The sequence below is a fragment of the Candoia aspera genome, chromosome 9 (assembly GCF_035149785.1).
Source record: "Candoia aspera isolate rCanAsp1 chromosome 9, rCanAsp1.hap2, whole genome shotgun sequence".
NCBI lineage: Eukaryota > Metazoa > Chordata > Lepidosauria > Squamata > Boidae > Candoia > Candoia aspera.
In genome coordinates this window covers 21,707,880-21,728,307 of record NC_086161.1, presented here as the reverse complement: position 1 = coordinate 21,728,307, position 20,428 = coordinate 21,707,880, and the positions used below count along the sequence as shown (strand labels likewise).

At 44.7% G+C, this 20,428-nt stretch overlaps 1 protein-coding gene across 1 annotated transcript in view; it reads left to right on the top strand.

Moving 5' to 3' along the window:
- Positions 1-5,352: 5,352 nt before the first annotated feature.
- LOC134502859 (uncharacterized) overlaps positions 5,353-20,428 on the top strand; it is an 87,015-nt gene continuing 71,939 nt past the window's right edge. Inside the window, exons 1-5 of the mRNA XM_063311379.1 lie at positions 5,353-5,904; positions 6,556-6,625; positions 9,125-10,113; positions 12,668-12,729; positions 16,726-16,848. Coding sequence (XP_063167449.1) covers positions 5,536-5,904; positions 6,556-6,625; positions 9,125-10,113; positions 12,668-12,729; positions 16,726-16,848 — 1,613 coding nt within the window. The 5' untranslated portion in view covers positions 5,353-5,535. The remainder of the gene's footprint in view (positions 5,905-6,555; positions 6,626-9,124; positions 10,114-12,667; positions 12,730-16,725; positions 16,849-20,428) is intronic.

The window sequence follows — 20,428 nt, the reverse complement described above, 5'->3', positions numbered from 1 at the left end:
GGCTCCTGCCAAGTGCAGAACAACACACCTGACTTCCCTTTTATACATTTTTATACATTTTCTAGCAAGGAAATAAAGGCAACGAAATCTCTTTATTGGCTGATTCTTTTAGCACTTGCGCAGTAATTTTACATACTACATACTATCCCATAATATTCCTTAGCATGTTCTATGTTTTCTAAAACCTCCACCTTAGGGGTGTGCATTCTACTATGTTAATTAGCTTTTAGGTTACAACTAGATCAGCTGGGGGTCTCATAACAAGGTCACTCTATGGTTTTTGAATATATTGAAACCAACCTTTCCACCTGCTGTTCGACCCACATCCTCTTGAAACTTAACCTCAAGCGTCTAATATTGTTTGCTAGCTGGCAAGCATTAAACAGTAATATTCTTATAACTACCCGGGCCCTCAATCTTGTTAGGAACAAACAAGGGTTGATTTGGGTAAGAGCAGCCTTTTTCTTGATTATTTCTAATTTGCTTTTTGGGGGAGGAATTTGTACAAGATTTGGGCAAAGAGAGCTTGTTTCTAATTCTTGTACAGCCTGTGCTGTTTTATCACTTATTCCTTCCCTTCTGATGGTCCATTTTGTGCAATTTGTCTGCTCTTGTCATGGCTTCTAGCTTATTCTGTTGTGCACCCTAAATAAGGCTTGGTTATGTCTAATAATTTGCTGATTCCAGGGTCCTGCAAACCATAAAATTATAAATAATGTTATGTGATCTCCCCCCTCCCTTTAATAAAGCCAATGATTTCGTGGAGGTAAAGATAAGGTAAAAATAAATATACCGTTGATGTTGATAGAATCTTATCATTCTATAAAATAAAACAGATTAAAATACTGAACTTTATTACACTCACACTTCTACAGACACTCAAAAAAGTATGGATAGATTATTTCATACCACATTGTCAGAAATGCTAGAACTGCCCACATCTTTCTGAGAGAAGCTGAACGCAAATATCCAGTAAGACGTTGCAGGAGGAGAGCTGTGTTAGTCTGCGGTTGCAAAAAAAACCCCACAAGTAAATCAGAAGTCTAGTAGCAGCTTTTCCGACTAACAAGTTTTATTAAAAGGCAAAAGCTTTTGTGACTTTGATGAAGTGAGCTGCAGCTCACAAAATCTTATGTCTTTTAATAAAACTTGTTAGTCGGAAAAGCTGCCACCAGACTCCTCCTGATTTTTCAATTTCCAGTAATAGTTTGTCATAAATAGGTGGTGGGTATTATGTTGGATGTAATCAAAGCAGACACAGGCCAAAATATAAGGCAACTGAAAGAAGTTGTACAAGATCGCAAATCGTGGAGAGAGCTGGCTTATGGAATCGCCAAGCATCAGATACGACTGAATGGATAATTCGACTGATTATGCTCCACAGAAATGAGAGTTTTGTCCATTTCACTTGCATTATAAATGCAACATATTATAAAATCTTTATCTAAATGTTAGCATAGTAATGGCTTTTAACAGATTCTCATTTAATAAAACAATTAGCTATATAAGCACAAAATTTCAAAATAATACGTTATTAAAGTAGTACAATATTTTTGACCGCTCATAGAAAGTACCCTTGTGTCTTGGCAAAAAAAAAAAGGGATGTAGAAATTTGTAAGCTTTGTTATACTCAAAAGTCTGGGCTTGATGACCATCTCTAAGGCAAAATTAAAAAAACAAAACTGTGACCCTCTCTCTAAATTGCTCATGTAACCCACAGTTTGAGAACTGGCATAAGTTATAATTGGTAGTTTTTGCTCCAGTGCCCAAGTTGAGCGAGAGGTGCGACACAGGCTGCAGCGCCCAGGCTGTCCCGCTGGGGACGCCACCTGCCATAAAGCCACGCGCCCCAGCACAAAAGCACTGGTCACCTGCGAACGCGGCTAGGCGCACGTGGCGAGCCCTGCGCTTGCTAAGCGCCCTTTTCCACGGAGGCCGCGGATTTGCCGACACTCCGCTTGGTCCCGCCTCTTCTTCCCACGTGCAGGAGAGGTCCTCGGACAGCTGGGCTGCGATTGACTCCCTTCTGGCCAATGGTCGCTCCCGGCGTCTGATTGGCTGCCCGGAGACGCTTTGAAAGAGGCAGGTGCAGGTGAGCGTTAGTGAGTGGTTGAGATGCTTTTCTCGCAGGTAGATCGCGGGCTTGCTCCTTTTGGCGCTGAGCCTTTTCTGGACAGCAAACCTGCTGGGTCGCTTGCACAGCACGCGGCCCGGCCTCAAATGCGGGTCAGGACGTCGTGGGAAACCAAGTCGCGACGCAGCGTGTTGTAGGAACCGGGCTGGCCCGAGCTGCGTATCTGCAGCGGTGCAAAACGGTCCGCCCCCATCCCCGGCCCGGAGTTTTGCAGCCCAGATAGAGCAGCCAGTAATTAATTAAGGCCCCAGCAGTTTCTTAATTTAGATCGGTGGCTCTTAAACGACGGGGTAATTTGGGCGTAATGGAGCAATTTGAAATTGCTTCTTCTTCAGTCGAGGATCCAGTTTGGATCTTAGGTGAAACAACAGAGTCTGGGTTTTTTTTTTTTTTTGGTGGGGTAATGACATTATTGTAGACCAGGAAAGGGGGTAATTGGGTTCATCAGTTTTAAGAAGTATTGGCTTATTTTATATTTCAAATTTAGTCACTGCCCATCTCACAGAGTGGCTCTGGGCGGTTTACAGTAAAATCAAGAATAAATACTAGTTAAAAATACAGTAAAACTGTTCTTAAATAATATAGTCCAAGGCGGAGATGTTAAAAAAGTTGTTAATTATGGGAGCATCTTCAGGGTGCTTAGGTGTATGTCGCAAATCATAGCACCAACATAAGAAGAAGTGCTTTTCCTTAAATACCTGTTTTATTAATCCAGCTTTTAAAAAAATATTTTCCTGTTTTCTCACTGAATCTCTATCCTGCCCCCCTAAAAAACACCTTAGTATTTTTAAGGCTGTGTTTGCCTGACATGCTTATTTGTGGTGAGCACCTTGATTTATTCAACTCAATTATCTGCGATGCGGACTGAACCTTGAAATAATGGTGGTCCCTTGGTTTCCACAACGGACTAGCCTAAATGTCGGATGGTTCGTGGTTGCATTTGTTCCAGAAGTGTAGCTCAGATCAATGAGCGTTGGAGCTCCCTATCCTTCAGGGGTTGGTGCTATATTATTTCAATATGGCTTTGCAATTTAGCCAGTTGGGTTATCAAATTCATGGGCTGGCCCATCAGTTTGCAGCAGAGAGAAAGATGGTAAGGGCAATCAGGCCATCTGCTCTGCTGAATGACCAGATGCCTGTGCCACTGCCTCCCTTGATCTCTTCCATCTGGTTACCAGGATTGACTTAGCACTGCGGTCTGCTGTGACTTAATTGCATGCAAACCATGCTTCAGGTAATATGGTGCATAAGCTTAACCTGTTGAAGTAGACCTTGTTTCTTCTTTTCCCCTCCCTTTCTGTTTAGTGCTAAATGTTGTTACATCTGAGAGCAGAAGAAGCTTATTGTTTTTACTATTGATTTGTAAAGTGCCCCAAGAACCTTTTTCGCTGAAGAGCAGGATTAAAATGCTATAAATATTGAATAAATACTTCTTTGGCAATTAAGGCTGTTTATGGGCTGTGGTGGTGTCTTTTCCACAACAGGTAATGGCTATTCTTGGTAGAAGGAGGAACAGGTGGATTGTGAATACGTATTATAAGATTTAAAGACACCCCTTTTGAACAAGATGTATTTTTCAGAAAGGAGGATTGGTAGTGGATCCCCTTTATTGGCAGCAGGACAGTTTCCTTACAGGTCCCAGTGTTTTTGCAGGCTGTTGTGATAATGAGATGGAGTTTCAGCTCCTCTTGAGCATCAGTATCTCAATAATCGGTAGGTGGGGCCAATTTGGCAGCCCAAGATAACAGCTGTTGACAGGGGGGTTTAGTTAAAATAAGTGAAGATGGTGGCCATGATGGCATGATTGAACCTTCACCCATCTTTGATGTGTGATGCAGCATCGCAGCTGCCATCTTGACATTATTTTCACCATACCCTGCAGATGCTCTGGACTGTTGCAGTACAGGTAGCCAGATTCCTTGACTCATTCTCCATCGCAAGGGTGGCAGTGCTTCCAAACCAAATATTTGCACTACTGCTGATGAAACCCTTGTGCATCTCTCTCACCTTTTCTTCTCCAGATTTGTCTCCAGGAAGGAAAATGATGGGAGCCTAGAAATGGAGGACAGTGACCCTTGTTGCAATTCTGGGAATTCATAGCAAAGTGTTCATGTTGTTGTTGTTTATTCATTTAGTCGCTTCCGACTCTTTGTGACTTCATGGACCAGCCCACGCCAGAGCTTCCTCTCGGTCGTCAACACCCCCAGCTCCCTCAGGGACGAGTCCGTCCCCTCTAGAATATCATCCATCCATCTTGCCCTTGGTCGGCCCCTCTTCCTTTTGCCCTGCACTCTCCCTAGCATCAGCATCTTCTCCAGGGTGCCCTGTCTTCTCATTATGTGGCCAAAGTATTTCAGTTTTGCCTTTAATATCGTTCTGTCATGTTCCCCGTTTCAATGTGCTTGGTACATCGTAACGTTTCGCATGTCATTAGCTTGATGCGTGTTTCATCTTTGCAGGGAGGATGGTTCCTGCTGGGAGTATGTTTATCTCTTGGCTGTGAGCTCGGAATGTATTTGGATTATCTCATGTGTTCAAGGTTGCTTTCCCAGGCTAGAAGAGCTGACGGTTGCCAGCACCTGGGACGGGTGGCTCTGTTGGTAGGGAGGCGGGGTTATGTTTGCAGCGAGGGTTTTTAGTTTGTATTTGGCGCGCTTTCTGTCATTCTCAGCTTTCTCTGTACTTGTCACAAGTTTCCTAATAAATCAGATTTCATTTAGCAACCTCTTGTGAGTCTGAGTATTTGGACTAGGCAATCATTACACGTTCCCTCAAGCGAGCAGTCTGGCTTTATTTCCTGGAGTATGGACTGGTTTGATCTTCTTGCAGTCCAAGGCACCCTCAGGATTTTCCCCCAACAACAAGTGTTCATAGCTCTTGGGTAATAGAAGCATCATCTGGAGGCATGTCTGTCTAGTCTATGTCTGTCTATGTTTTTTTAAAAAAATATGGTTTTATATGCTTTTTAAATTGTTTTTTTGGATTGCTTTTATTGTTGTAAGCTGCCCAGAAGTCATGTATTTGAGATGAGTAGCTATATTAATTGAAATAATAAATACTCCTCCACATGAAAGTGATTCAGAAGAGAGATGGTTACCAGATTGGGTGCATAACACCCTCAGCTGAAAAAAATGAGATAGCTGGGGGAAGGTCTACTCTTCATAATGGAAAAAGATCCATTTAAGTTTCTGTTTTCTTTCCATGTGGCTGGAAGCCTTCCAGGCCTCCCGGGACTGCAAAAGATACGGTTCTTTTTGCTGTATTGTCCTGTTGAGCACAGAGGGAGAGAGAGTGGGGAAGGCGAAGAGGTGACCTCTTTGCAGCTATTTCCAGCCTACATAAGGAGCAAAAGTTGAGCTGCTCCTTTCAAGTTCAAGCCTGAAGAGAGATTGGCCAAGCTGATGAAAAAGACAGGCAAGCAAAGCTCGGGGAAATCCTCTACATCGGGTAGCCAAGCTGGGACATCCAAGGATGCCTTACAGCAGATGTACCAGACCCCACTTTCCAAAGTTTCCCGGTCAAAGATGACTTCATACAGCAAGGAGCTGTTTAGCACCTGGAGCGACATCCGGTGGTACCAAATTCCTTTGTCATCTCTAAGGAGACCCAAAGCCGGTCTCTTCAGCTTTACCTTCCAGTCCAGCCTGCAGAAGTACCAGCAGCTTCGGAAAACAAAACGACTGAAAGTTGGCCGGCCCTTCTCTGTCTTGCCTCTCCCTAGCTTATCCTTGTCGTTTATGGATTCTGCGCCGTTTCAGGATACATTGCGGGTAAGCAGTAAAGACAGAGTTGGTTGCTTTGGGGTTTTGGGGAATAGACAAGGCTGGACAACATAAGCTCTCTACAGGGTGGGATTGATTGGGTTTCTCTCCTTAGAAAGACCTCCAAACTGCCCTTCATCCCTTGGTTGGCAGTTAAATTGTGTGTAAACTTCTCTCGGAAAAGACATTCACTTGTAGAGTCCTGAGCCCACGGGGGTTAAACATTATTCATGTTTCTTGCCCTCTTGGTCAAAGTGGAGTTGCCTATGTTGAATGGCCCCAAGCCTTCATATAAAGGGATGTATGGAGAGGTTTCCTTGGTCATAAATTTGCTTGGGGGCACTTACCCTAGACAGATTTAAAGGCAGCACAAGGCCTTAATGCGGTGATAGGTGCAAGATTTATCTTTTTAAAAACCTGACTTTGATCTTCAAATAAATGTTGGCTGGGTTGGCCAGACATGCGCAGCTAAAATAGGATTGGAGTAACCGGGGGTTTGGTATGTTTTGTAAACCAGGCCATCCCAGTTACTAGAGTTTGTTTGTATTTAGCATTTTTCACATCCCAGGCACTGTGTTTTGTTAACTTGGGTTAAGGTTTGTTTATGTGAGTCCAGCCTTTACGTAAGCTTTATTAAATCTGACCAAATTTGTCCTGCAGTGTAATAATCGCAGATCTTCAAGAGCTGGTGGATCTAAAGGCGGGAAAAGACTCTCAGCCTGTAGAAACGGTAATATTCTAAAACGTATTTTTGATAACACAGGGTGAGGAACATTGTCCTATGGCCACTCTTAGGACCTGTTAAGATGGTTGCTGCTAGACTAGACCTCAAACCTGTGTAATTAATGTTTCTTGGGGACCCTGGACCAAAAGTAGAAATGCAGTGACTTAATGACATCACCAGAGGGGGTGAAATTGGGCTTTTTGACCTGGCCTCCCTGTACTTTGTATTATTGAGACAGGGTTCCTAATGAAATAGATGCATTGAGTGCCGTATTTTAGATGTGATTTGAAGCATGCAGGATACGAACCTGGCATTTTTAGGGAATCAGACGGAAAGCACTGTACAGCCCTGTTGAGCATCAGAGGCTTAACAACATTTTCTAGTGTTTTGGGCAGGAAATTAGTGGGAAGCAGTCTTCAATTTTAGGCCATTTGCCCCTGAAAATTGGCAGCGTGTTTTGTAATTCCCAGGAAGAGTGCAAGAGAATGGCATGTAGCTTATGCACTTGTCACCCATAAAATGCCACCTATAATTAAATGTAATAAAATAATGCAAAGTGCTCTCAGTACTGAAAGATGTTTATGTAAAGGCTAAATATTGTTCACCATAGCTGTATTTTACCCTGCGCCCAACTGAGCGTGGCTCCCACAAAGAAAATGAGCATGCAGATCTGTACATGCAGAAAATTAGACTTTCAGAGAAAACCCTACTTGTTAAAATAATATTTTCCTGATGAGCTGTTTTAGATCAAGCTGCCGTTTCTCATCTAGAGAACAGATTGCTGTACTACCCAAGGTTGATATGAATTTTATGAAAATAAGATTTGTCAAGAACATTGCATGCTCAAGTTGCTGTAGAAACGAGAAATAACAACTGGTTGAAAAGCATGCTATTATGAGCACTGCGCTATTTAAATCCTGGAAAACAAGTAACTGGCAGGGTTATGTCCAGGCATTAATCTGATTTGCAAAAAAGACTCCCTTTCTGGGAACAGATGAGATCCAGTAGGGGGCAGCCTTTTCTCTAAAATATTATTTGTCCTTAGAATTTTTTCCCCTTCAATTACAATTCAATGAAAGTTGTGTTGGTTAGACTGAAAGATTTCCTCTCCAGAAGACAGCTCCAGCCTTAGAATTTCACATCTACTGGAGCAAAATTGCACAAGCTGTTTTATGTACTGTTTCTCTTGTGAAGATTGCCTTTTTATCTTCTACAGTGCTATGTCAGCCTTCTGAAATATTGTCCCAGGCTTATACTTGACAAGTGTGTGGGCTGTCACCCCTGAAGTGCACCAGGTTGGGAAGACTGCCATATTTTTAGTATCCCATGGGATATGCAACTTTATTCATGAGGAGCACCTCAATGAGATCGTAGATTTATCTAAGGAATAAGAACAAAAGGACCAGATCTCTCCGGCTGCATCCTTTACCCTCTTACTCTGCAGTGGCATTGCTCTACGACTGAGTGGAGAGAGAGGATGTTAAGAATATTGAGGCAGGAATAATTTGGAGAAATAATAGGCAGCTGCAGCAGTTCCTTAGGCCTGGGGATTGTAGAGAGACTTGGAAACAATGCCAAGGGCTACATGGGGAACATGAGTTTTGAGGAGAGCATCATGGAGATCTTTGGGGAGCAGCTTCAAGAGCAAAGGATAGCAAAGAAGAGGGGAGCAGCCATGTTTGTTAACTCTGGAGATCTTGGGGGAGAGAAGATGATGGCGTTTTGGAGACTCAGAAAAGGTTCCTCTCCAGCCTCTCTTCTGCCACTTTTCAGCAGAAAGCGGTTTCTGTATGTCTGGGAGTGGGGAGGCAGGGGGGTTCATGGCAGCTTTTCCTCCACTGGAATTTGCCGGGTCTGATTTCTTGGTTTTATCGCAGGGAACGGAGGAGGGCCTTGTTGCCACAGGTATAATCTATAGGTAGTCCTTGCTTAATGACCATTCATTTAGTGACGGTTCAGACTTATGATAGCTGTAAAACTCAACTTACAGCCGGTCCTCACACAACAATCACAGTGGGGCCCCCCAGCAGTAATGTGATTTTTGACTTTCTCAGCCAGCTTCTGGCAAGCAAAATCAATGGGGGACCATGTGATTCGCTTAATGACTGTGTGATTCACTTAACAGCCACCCACAAAAATGGTCGTAAAATCCAGTCAGATTTACTTAATGACTGCATCGCTTAGCAACTGAAATTCCAGTCCCAATTGTGGTTTTTAAGTGAGGACTGCCTGTATTTTTTACCCTGGGGAGGGGCCATTTTTTGGGATCTCGTACAAGGCATTCAGTCTTATACTCCAAAGAAATGTACCTTTCTCTCTCTCTCACACATGCGCATGCCAAACGCATCTAATATTCCTTGGGTTCGTTTTTAGAAGAATCAGAATGAAAGCTGCGCCACTTAGAACCTGGATTAAGTCCTCAGTGCTGCATCCTGTAGCTTTGATTAGTCTCCATGAAGTGTAACGCGTATGCCCTCCTGGTAGTAACTCCTTCCTTTTCTCCAGAATCTCAGGCTTTCCTGCGACGGATGCAGAAGAAGCTTCGGAAGTGCCAGCCATCTGCAGACCGGCTGCACCCAAAATGCATCTCCTCTGCAGGAATTTCTGGCCAGCAATGGGAAACAGAGCTGTGCGGGAGCTCCAGAAAGACATCAAAGCAGGGAGACTCTGCTCCGCTAGCAGAGACCCTTGGAAGAGGTGGCAGCTCCAGTTTATGGGGCAATCCCAGTTCTCCACTGGAAGAGGAGAGGGAGGATATGTTCCCTCCAGACTGGACCCCACCACGGATTGCATTTCTGTACAATGAAGAGCCACCGACTCTCAGCCCTGCCCCTGGACCGATGTCTGAATCTCAAAGTTCTGGGGAAATGCCAGACATCACTGAAGAGGCTGGTGGGTCTCCAAGGATGGACTTGAGAGTCAAAGCTTTCTCCCCAGTTGGGAGCCCTTTGTTTTTCCTCAAAGACTCTGGTGCCACACAACTGAAGGAGTTGGGAAAGAGGCATGTGGACAGTTCAGAGTGCCCTACGTTTGATGTCTGTCAAATGGCAGATGAGGAACTGGAAGAAGTTGTCCTAGAGGATCAAAGAGAAGTTAGCAACCAGGGGGTCTTAGAGCAGGAAGGATGCCCTCTTTTGTCCTCTCCAGTCTTTTCACCAGGATCACCATCCAAAGAGTGCTTTCGAAGCAGCATCTCAGTGTCCCTGGATAAGTTTCCAGTGGGTCCAGGGAGATTGGCCTGTGAGTTGGATGCAGAGGGGGACTCTGGGACAGAAGGTTCAGCTTCGTCACTCCCTGCCCATCTATTGCTGCCGTGCTCTGGGATTTCCTCCAGGAGCAGCATCTCAGCCTCCTCTGATGAGCCTTCAGGAGATCCCAGAGGACTGACCCTGGGCTCGGATAGGGAGGAAGATATGGATGACAGCAGCCTTGTGCCACTCAGAGATCTCCTCCAGATGGGGAATTCCAGATCCAGCTCTGTGGAGCTGAGCTCGGTGGGTAGCCCAATGAACTGGTGTTTGAACCTCCTTCAACTTGGTGTTCTTCAGAACTTGGTCTTCAGATGCCATAACCAGTAGCCATAGCCTCCATTTGGTTTACTCACCTTTCCTGGGCTCGATTCGCATATTTTACTAAGCCTTCTTGTGGTTGGTTTGGCTTTGGAGTAGCATGTTGCATAAACCTAGCCTTATTCTTTGTAAAACATGGCTTATGGCAAGAGTGAGCAACAGGGGCCACCCTTAAGACACTCTCAGGAGGGCAAGAGGGGCATTGGGAGGGGTGGCAAAGCATGGTGGGTGGGGTCATGTCCTGTACTTGGGAGGGGCAGGATTCTTTGTTTTATTTTTCCTCGCCTCTTGGGCTCTTCTTTGCTAATAAATTTTATTAAGTTTCAAGAGGAGAATAAAAACTACAAAAAAAATTACAAAGAAAAACTAAAAAAGTGCGAAAACACAGAATTTTTTTTAGATTTACAGAAAGATGTGGCTTCCAGCTTTGAACAGCAAAGATATATTAAAATTTCCCTAAACAATCTCTTACTCTATATTAAACCAAAATACCAAATTATTTCTATAAATTATTCCACTTTAGCACATAATAAAAATCACTCAGTACAGTTACTCTTCCCCCTTATATTAAAATGAAGAAAAAATATATAAACCTCCTAAACATCTTTCTGCCCTCCAAAAGATAACACCTATTTAATTATTCCCTTCCTTCCACTATTCTGTACATTTCTGTCTACTATAATAATCAAATTAAAAAGCACATAGGTTGTCTGCTATTATACTTGATAATACAGCAGTTTAGTAATCTTAATCTTAGGTAAAGGTAAAGGTCTCCCTTGACATTAAGTCCAGTCGTGTCCGACTCTAGGGGGCGGTGCTCATCTCCGTTTCAAAGCCGAAAAGCCGGCGTTTGTCCGTAGACACTTCCGTGGTCATGTGGCCGGCATGACTAAACGGAACGCCGTTACCTGCCCGCCGAAGCGGTACCTATTAATCTACTCACATTTGCATGTTTTCGAACTGCTAGGTTGGCAGGAGATCTTAATCTTAATAAATGCCAAAAACAAGAGCAATTCAAAACAGTAAATCCAAATCTTTAAAAGCAAATAACATCAATCAAATCCTTAAAGCAAACTAGATAAACATTCTTTAATCCTAATACAACAATTTTAATAATCTTAATAAACCCAGAAAAACAAAGACAGTTCGAAGCAATAAATCCAATTCCTTAAAAGCAAATAACTTCAGTCAAACCCTTAAAGCAATCCAGGTAAACATTCTTTAACCCTTATCCCACTTCAGAATAAACCAGAGCATTTATATATCCCCACAATGTGCACAGAGCTTTTTTCTTGAAAGAATTGAACAGTCCAACTGCCCCCCTCAAAGATTCCAGGTTCTTTTCATGGCATTCCACCAGAAAGTCAGTTTCACTTGTGGTTTGCAGATCTCTCTCTCCCATAAATTTCCAAGTCCACTATCCAATCTTCATCCAGCATCTCAATAAAAATCCCAATGTCACTCTTAAACATTTCGATCACTGTTAAATTCCTCAATTTCATCCACCACATCCCCAACCTGATGGCACATTTTAGATCTCATATTTTCCACAATGTCCTGGATGTCTTGCATAAAAGCTTGATAGAAGTCAGAAGAAATCTGTTTAAAATCTTGGTGGAAGTCAGAAAGAATCTGTTTGAAATCCTCCATGTCTCACACAGTAGCCTCTTGGCCTCTTAATGGGCTTACAATATAGCTGTTCTGTGTTGTCATTCTCCAAATGGCAGAGAGTCTTGTGGCTGACTTCTAATTGTGACGGGAGTCCCTGGGAGCCTTAGACGGCCACATGCATTCCTGACACCTCATGTTGCCAATCTCTGATTTATAATTTAAGGTGTTATATGAACTAACCAGCCTTGGTTTATTCAGTGAACCATAATCCCTAATTTACTCATCAGGGTCATGCTTTGGCCCCCTTGGGCTTTTCTGACCCAAACCAAATGCCACTGTAGATCATGGACGCGCAACATCAGAGTCAGCTTCTCATGAGGTTTGTGTGCAAGTGTCTGTATGCCACTACAGCATCCAGGAAGCGTGCAAGAAGCACGCTTCAGGGAATCGGTACAATCAGGATGTCCCTCATTCTGCATTTTATGTAGCTTGTGTTGACAAGCTATTGTAGATTTCAGAGCTGCTCTGGAAGGTCCTCATATGTTAAGAGTCCTTGAGAAGCTTATTTCCAGGGCAGGCTCCTGTGGCCATCTGCAGGCTGCCTACTCTTCTGAATGAGCCAGCATTCCACTTAAGGTGCTGCTATATGTGAGGAAACAGGAGAGGTAGAAAATAGTTCCCTTCCCACCATGCAAGGTTTGCATGCTGTGTGGGGGATTGCTAGGGCTGGCAGTGTGGGGGCTCTGCGTCAGCCTTGACAATATGCCAGTGGGCGGACCCAACTCTGGCTTGCCGAGTCCCAGATTGCTGCGGGCCTGGCCCATCCCAGCCTCCCAGTGATGTGCTTTCCTCTTGCCTTTGCATCTAGTGCCTGTTGCCGGGACCTGGCAGTTACCTGAGCAATCTAGACAAGCTTCTTGAGGAGAAAAGGTAAGGCTGGCGTCTCCTTGGCAAACCAATAATGGGGACCAATCAATAAGGAGAGGCCCCTTATTTCCTGGAGGGGGAGGTGACACAAGGCAGCAGGAAGAGGAAATGGAAGAGGTATGGTGTCATTTTTCAAAGCCCACAGCGGGGGGAGATGTATGTCTGTGGACATTGGGCTGGTCTTGAGCACTCAAGGCATCTTCCAGAAGTGTGGATTTAACTCCCAGAATTCTTAGCAAGTATTGTGCTGGCTTAGGGACGCGGTGGCGCTGCGGGTTAAACCGCTGAGCTGTCGATCGGAAGGTCGGCGGTTCGAAACCGCGCGGTGGGGTGAGCTCCCGTTGCTAGTCCCAGCTCCTGCTCACCTAGCAGTTCGAAAACATGCAAATGTGAGTAGATCAATAGGTACCGCTTCGGCGGGAAGGTAACGGCATTCCGAGTCGTCATGCTGGCCACATGACCCGGAAGTGTCTATGACAACGCCGGCTCCAAGGCTTAGAAACGGAGATGAGCACCGCCCCCTAGAGTCGGATTCGACTGGACTTTACGTCAAGGGAAACCTTTACCTTTACCTTTTATTGTGCTGGCTGGGGGATCCTGGGAGTTGAACTCCACACATCCAGCAGCTGCCATATTGGGAAACCACTGCCATAAAGCTTACACTGTTTGTGGTACAGCAGTTGGGTAGGTTTATGGAACCTTTTCCTAGAAGGTTACAGCACGTGGCTGCTTTTAGCTGAGCTTGACTGATTTCTCCCAAAAGCAAAGCAGGGTTGGGTTAGTACTTGGATGGGCTGGGAAATCCAGAACACATGCTGGAAAAAGGCAGTAGCAAATTCCTTCTGTGTTGCTGCTGAGAAAAATATATCGTTGGTCCATGGGGTCATCGGAGGTCAAGCTCAACATAAGGACATCTTTTTCCTTTCCTTTTTTTTAAGGCCATAGTCCAGTGTTTCTCCACCTTGGTCACTTTAAGATGGGTGGACTTCAACTCCCAGAATTCCCCAGCCAGCCATGCTCAAAGTCCACCCATCTTAAAGTGGCCAAGATGGAGAAACACTGCCATAGTTGATACCTGTAAAAGAATTTGAAGATGACTGGTAAGAAAGAATCATCAGGAAGGACTTGAAGAAGCTATTACATGGTCCAAAGGTTGAAGCAAGTGTGAGAAAGAAACTTAGAATAATACCACCTTGATTTTGTTAGTGTAAGGGGGGGGACGGAGAAAAACTTGGACAAGTTTTCAAGATTTGATTATTATACCCTACTATAGTAAAGCAGTATTCCTGGAATCCCGGTGGTGTCTCTCTCATGATCTGGCCTATCTCAAAGAGCCGACAATACCCAACCAGGGGTGTCCCACCCAAGTGCTTTGTGCTATCCTGCACATGTCACTCTAGCTCTTTTAATCTATCATCCCATGCTTACTGTTGATTACCCTACTTGACAGTACTTGTCTGTAACAATTCACTTTCCTTCAAATCCTAAAACCCTCTGGTGCTTAGCTAAGCCTGGGTGCGACCTGATCTAGAGGGACCCCAAAGTCCTCCGCAGGGACCTGCCATCCTGGGACTCTCCCATTAGAAGATGCGATCCGTCAGAATGGCATATCCAATTCACCTTCCCTTGAGCTCTCAGAGACCTCCTGGTAGTCAGTGTAATATTAGAAGATGGGATCACCCTGTTCTAGAACAGTTGAAAATCAAATCCTTCCTGACTTCCTCATCTCTCTTCCATTTCATCCTTCCTCTTCATTCCAAGCAAAACCTCTTCTGAGCTGAAAGGACCTTAATTTGTATTTCTGCTCTGTGTGAGTCTACCACCCCTTTTTTTTATCCTTGCTATAAAGCAATACACTTATTTGGGATGGTACAGAAACACCGGAACGGTGTAAGTTGAGGTGCCTGTTAAACAGGATTAAGTTTTCACTTTGGACGTTTGTAATTAGGACTGTTGTTGATGATGATATGATATTCGTGGGTGTTGTGGATGCATTGTCCTTTGACTGCTATTGGTAAGCATTTTAGTTGTGTCATTACTGGGGATGTTTTAATTGTGGTTCAGTCATTCTGGTGGATTGCTTTTAACTATTTCTGTGGTGGATTTATTGTGGATTTGAGTCAGGAGCCACAAGTCTGCATGAGTCAGTGGTGTTTAAGTCCATTAGTAAATAAAGTATTTCTCAGCAGGACAGAATTCTAAGGCACCCATTTTGACCTCAGCATGTGTTTAAGGCACCAAGTTGGGAAGGCGGCAATATAGAGAAGGCTGCTCTGTGAATTAGCTGGTCTGCCCAAGTCTCTACCTTACAGTAGCTGACCAGTTTGGCCTGAGAGGGTTTGAAGTACAAGGTCTTCAACTCAGTCATCCTGACACTGATTTCGCTTACCCACTTTGCAGGACTTCAACACAGCATGCAGAACCTGGGTTGGCACAGTACCATAAGAGGAACAGTACCACAACCCTGGCAGGATCCACACAATACAACCACCAAGAATGAGAGCCAGTTTGGTCTAGTGGTTAAGGTTCTGGGCTAGAAACCAGGCGTCTGTGAGTTCTGGCCCCGCTTAGGCACAAAAGCCAGCTGGGTGACCTTGGGCCGGTCCCCCTCTCTCAGCCCACCTCGGTGCAATGTAGACTAGCCGCCTCGTGGTGCACCCCGGGCAACGTGACTTGTCACAGCTAAATAGTCTACACATCTGGCTGCTGGACCTCACAAGGGTTTCCCAGCAAGGAAAAGCAGCATGAACACCGCACTGCTATGCCATATGATTGAAAAAAAAACGACCCACCAAGAATGGCACCAACCCAGTGTAACGTCTTGTGCAATTGCAGCTGTTAAGAGAGGGGTCTTCACCTGACCCAGTGAAGCGTGCTGTGCAAATGCAACCAATGTGTTTTGGCCCTAGCTCAGTGATTTGTAAGAATCAAGTCAACAGTATGGCTTATTTAACCGATCATGGTTAAATCGGACTTGAATAAACCATGGCTTACTGAAGAAGATGAACTCAGCCAGCACGATTGTCAGCCCTAGATCATTCGAGCATTCACACAATGACAGTCAGGAGACCAGAATCCTTTAACTGTTTAATGAAGCGAAATGACTAGGACAGAGGTAAAGCTGTGAATGGAGAATTCCTGCTAAAACATACATTTAAAACTACATTCCCTTGACTGCCTTCCTTTCCCACGAAAGTATGTCACCCCCCTTCCCATCCAGGTGGTGTTGCTGGTGTATCTCTACTGGCCGGCCTTGATGTAACCACCATAAATCTGTACCCATAATAATGCAATTCACACTCCAACTCAACACCGGCGACAGAGAGTCTTCCCCGTTGATAAGGAAGTGATGGAGGATGCTCTGATAAGGGGTTCTGAGAACCTTTTGATCGGAGGAATCTGACAACCAGGCTGACCCCGCAACTTCAAATGACCTGTTGAATGTTGGGGCTGGACCTCTCTTGTAATGGATGGCTTTCAGGCTGATAAAGATTCTGGGGACGTTTTTTGTAAATAGATACACGCAGGCTCATCTGTTATGAATAAAACAACTCTCCTCGCTGTTTCACAGCATAGCAAACAATTACGGAAGGCTCCACCATAATGTTTCAGGAGATAAGCAGGTTTCCCATTACTTTTAATGGGAAATAGTCCAGTTGCTGACATTGAACCCTAACCCTTTTACTTCAGTGCATCTTCCTGACTCCATAAGCTGTCAGCCAATGGAACAGGCTGCCTCAGGAAGTGGTGAGGTCTAAGGGTTTTCCTACAAAGGCTGGATGGTCATCTGTCAGACACGTTTAGTAGATCCTGCACTGATCTGGGGGTTGGACTAAATTACCTCTGTGGTTCTGTGTTTAGTAGACTCTGATTCCTTTCTGGGAAAAAGGCCTTTCCGTTTGGATCAGCTGCCCAGTTACTGACCCCTGCTCCTTTCCCCTCCCTTGCGCTCAGCCCTGTGTCACCCTGCTCCCCTCTTTGTGGCTTTGCACTCTTTAGAGAGCAGATACAAGAGGACAGAGAATTGGAAGGAAGCCTGGGGCCCAAGCTGCTGTTCTCCAACTGGCTCAGTGCTGGGGAGGCTGGTGAAGAAGACGAAGCTCCATTGCCTGATGCCCAGAGGTAGGTGAAAGAACACACTGTGGCTGCTGCCCGGAAAGGGCCAGTGGGGAATGGGTGGACTGAACGATCTTCCTTGTGCAAGACTTGGGGTTCTCCTTTTTTCAGCTCAGCCCAACTCACCTCACAGGGTTGTTGTTGTGGGGAAAACAGGAGGAGGAAGGAGTATTAGGGATGTTTGCCGCCTTGAGTTATTTATAAAAATAATAAAGGTGGGGTAGAAAATAAAGAGAGATACTACTACTAATAATCCCCTCTCCTCTCTAGGACTGCCTGGATACACATATGTAGAATGTGCAGTTTTGGTTGGGGTAGGGTCTCCACCAGCTTTTAAAGAGGCTGTTGGGGGTCTGCACTACAAAAGAGGGTGGGTCCCCATAGAAAGATGTAAAGTCATTGTTACTAACAGGATGACTCGTCAACTGTTTTTACACGCATGGTGCTGTGACGGTTCCCATCAGCTCATGTCTCAGCAGACTCCAGATTCCAAACAAGATGAGAGTTTCATGGGCAAAAAGGCTGTTCTCTCAGATTCGTTCTCGGGTGTGCATGCCTGCACATCTCCGACAGAGGAGAAGGTGGCAGCAGTGCAACATTTATGGCCACAGTGTCCGGGGCTACAGATTGCATACCTATGACATGTAAACCGAAAAGGCTGACCACCAACAGCTGAGTCTTACAGCCCCATTTGATGGAGTAAGTTCTACAGATTTCAGTGAGTTTGAGCCTCAGTAGATGTGCATTTCACCCTTTTGTGTGCTGTAGGCCGGGAACAATTGGAATAATGTCCAAGCGATGCCTACCAGAGCCAGGTAGGCTGGGCATGCTCCAGGTCCCTTCCCTTAAACATTGCCGTCTGGTGGGTCCTCAGAAGCGTGCCTTTTCTGTTGAAGCCCCTGCCCCATGGAACACTCTCCCCCCTGAGATCCAACACACACACACACACCTTTAACCTTCAGAAAAGCACTTAACACCTGGCTTTTCCCAGGTGAGAAAAGTTGAGGTTAGAATGGGAGGAGACCATATGGGTGGCATCAGGGAAATATGGCTGGGTTGCCAGACTTCTGATTTTTGGTGGTTTTGTTTCTTGCTTGTATTGTGCATATATTGTTGTATTCTTGGTTGTAAGCCACCTGGTGTTTGCTCTAAGATGGGCAGCTATACAAACATTTTGAATAAATAAAATAAATGCCTTGCTGGAAGAGGTTAGCTTACTCCCAAGGGAATGGGTGGCTGCAGTTCTTCCTGGAAGATGGAAGGAATGAACCTTTAATGACAATTGGAGAAAAGTCTGTTTGCAGAGTGTGTTGTCCATAACTCTTCCCATCAAATGTTCTCCCTGGAGTTGCTTTCTCTTGCCTCACAGGAACAGATGCCTCCATTTTTAGGAGGCTACAGAAAGACACGGGAGGTGAACTCAGAGACCTCTGGGGGTGCAGCTTCCAGTTCCCCTCCTCCTGTACTGCCTCTTCCTTTGTGCAAGCACATTAACAAAAGAAGTCCCAGAGAATGCTATTTCTCCATCATCATCAGAAGACACCCCCACCCCCCGTGGCACATAAAAAAACAAGTGGAGTTCCACTTGCAACCTTGGGGCCTCCATCTTGACTTTTTTGCCCACCCGCTGTGAACGCCCCAATCCCTCTGATTCGAGGCAGCTGGGTAGTGAGCTTGATTTTTCTTCTGCGGTGAATAGCTTGTCGCTTGACCATACAATCAGGCTTACAATAGGGCTTGAGATGGGACAGCAGTGTATTTGGACATGGGGGGCCTCCATTTTGTGTCCTCTCTCCAAGTTGACGGGCCTGGCCAATAAGGTTATGATGCCACAGGGAGGCTGAATTTTCACCAAGGTACAGTGTCTTGGGCACTTGGAGGCTGTTTTGAACGCTTTACAAAAGCTTAAGGCTGTGTTTCTCAACCTGGGCAACCTTAATATGTGTGGACTTCAACTCCCAGAATTCCCCAGCCAGTCCATGTTGGCTGGCAAAAGTCAGGAGGAAAGAGCCACTGTGAAAATGTCAGCTGTTCACATGTGTGATTTTTTTTTTTATTATTGTATGGCATAGCAGTTCGGTGTTCATGCTGCTTTTTCTTGCTGGGAAATCCTTGTGAGGTCCAGCAGCCAGATGTGTAGACTATTTAGCCGTGACAAATCACGTTGCCTGGGGTGCACCACGAGGAAGCTAGTCTCCATTGCACCCAGGTGGGCTGAGAGAAAGTGACTGGCCCAAGGTCACCCAGCTGGCTTTTGTGCCTAAGGCGGGACTAGAACTCTCATACCACACCTGATTGGCCCTTGGGCTGAGAGAGAGGGACTGGCCCGAGGTCACCCAGCCGGCTTTCATGCCTGAGGCGGGACTAGAACTCACAGACTCCTGGTTTCTAGCCCAGAACCTTAGCCACTAGATAGAATAGAATATACTTTATTGGCCAAGTATGATTGGACATGCAAGGAATTTGACTTCGATGGAAGAGTTCTCAATATATTTACATAACATCAGAAATAAACAATAGTAAAGTAATAATGTTATTTACTAAAACTATACAATCAAAGAAAAAAAAATTGAAGGAAATAATACTACAGCTATTAACTAACACTCATATTTAAAAGGAGAATTAAGATCAAACTGGCTCTCCACATGTGTAATAGTGTTCATTGACTAGACCAGAATTCCCCAGTCTAGCCAAACTAGACCACACATTCACTTAAGATTATGGTTTAGGGAAGGATTTAAGGGGCAAAATGGCTGCCTTAGATCAGTGTTTCTCAACCTGGGAAACTTTAAGAAGTGTGGACTTCAACTCTCAGAATTCCCCAGCCAGCAGAATTCTGGGAGTTGAAGTCCATACATCTTAAAGTTGCCCAGGTTGAGAAACACTGATCTAAGGCAGCCATTTTGCCCCTTAAATCCTTCCCTAAACCATAATCTTAAGTGTATTTCTGGTCTAGTTTGGCTGCATCTTTTTTCAGATTCCATCTCCTTTTCAGAATGAACAACAGTGCTTAAAAGTTTGTGAACTCTTTTGAATTTTCAACATTTCCGCATTAATACAACCTAAAACACAATCTATTCTCCACAGAAGTCCTAAAACCAGATAATATGTAGCTTTGGATCATTTTCCTCAATAAACAGATGAACAAGTGTAATGTTTTTGACTCATTTGTTTAATTGGGTTCTCTTTAACTGGTTTGGATAACTGTAAGGGTGTTCACAAACTTAAGCACCTCTGTAGCTCTCAGCATGTCACTCAAAAGCATGTCCCAAATTTGAGTACCCGGCCCTGTGCATTTGCACCTTAATTGCATTCTGTGCAAGAACACAGCTTGTTAGAAAAGAGCATTAGTTTTAAAAAAAAAAGTGGGCATGCAGGTTGTTCTTTTTTTCTCTCTCTCTCTCATAAAAGCAGGGCTGGAGTTGCAAGAAGTTAGGACAGGATGACCCATTCCTGCTTGTTCTCCTTCAGTGGCTGTTGAATCCATCCTCTTGCTCCAAGCCCAGCTGTTTGTTTTTATTGGCCAGTTCTACCACTGACCCCAGACAGACAGCCAGTTTGTGTGCACATGGACAGGCAGCATTTT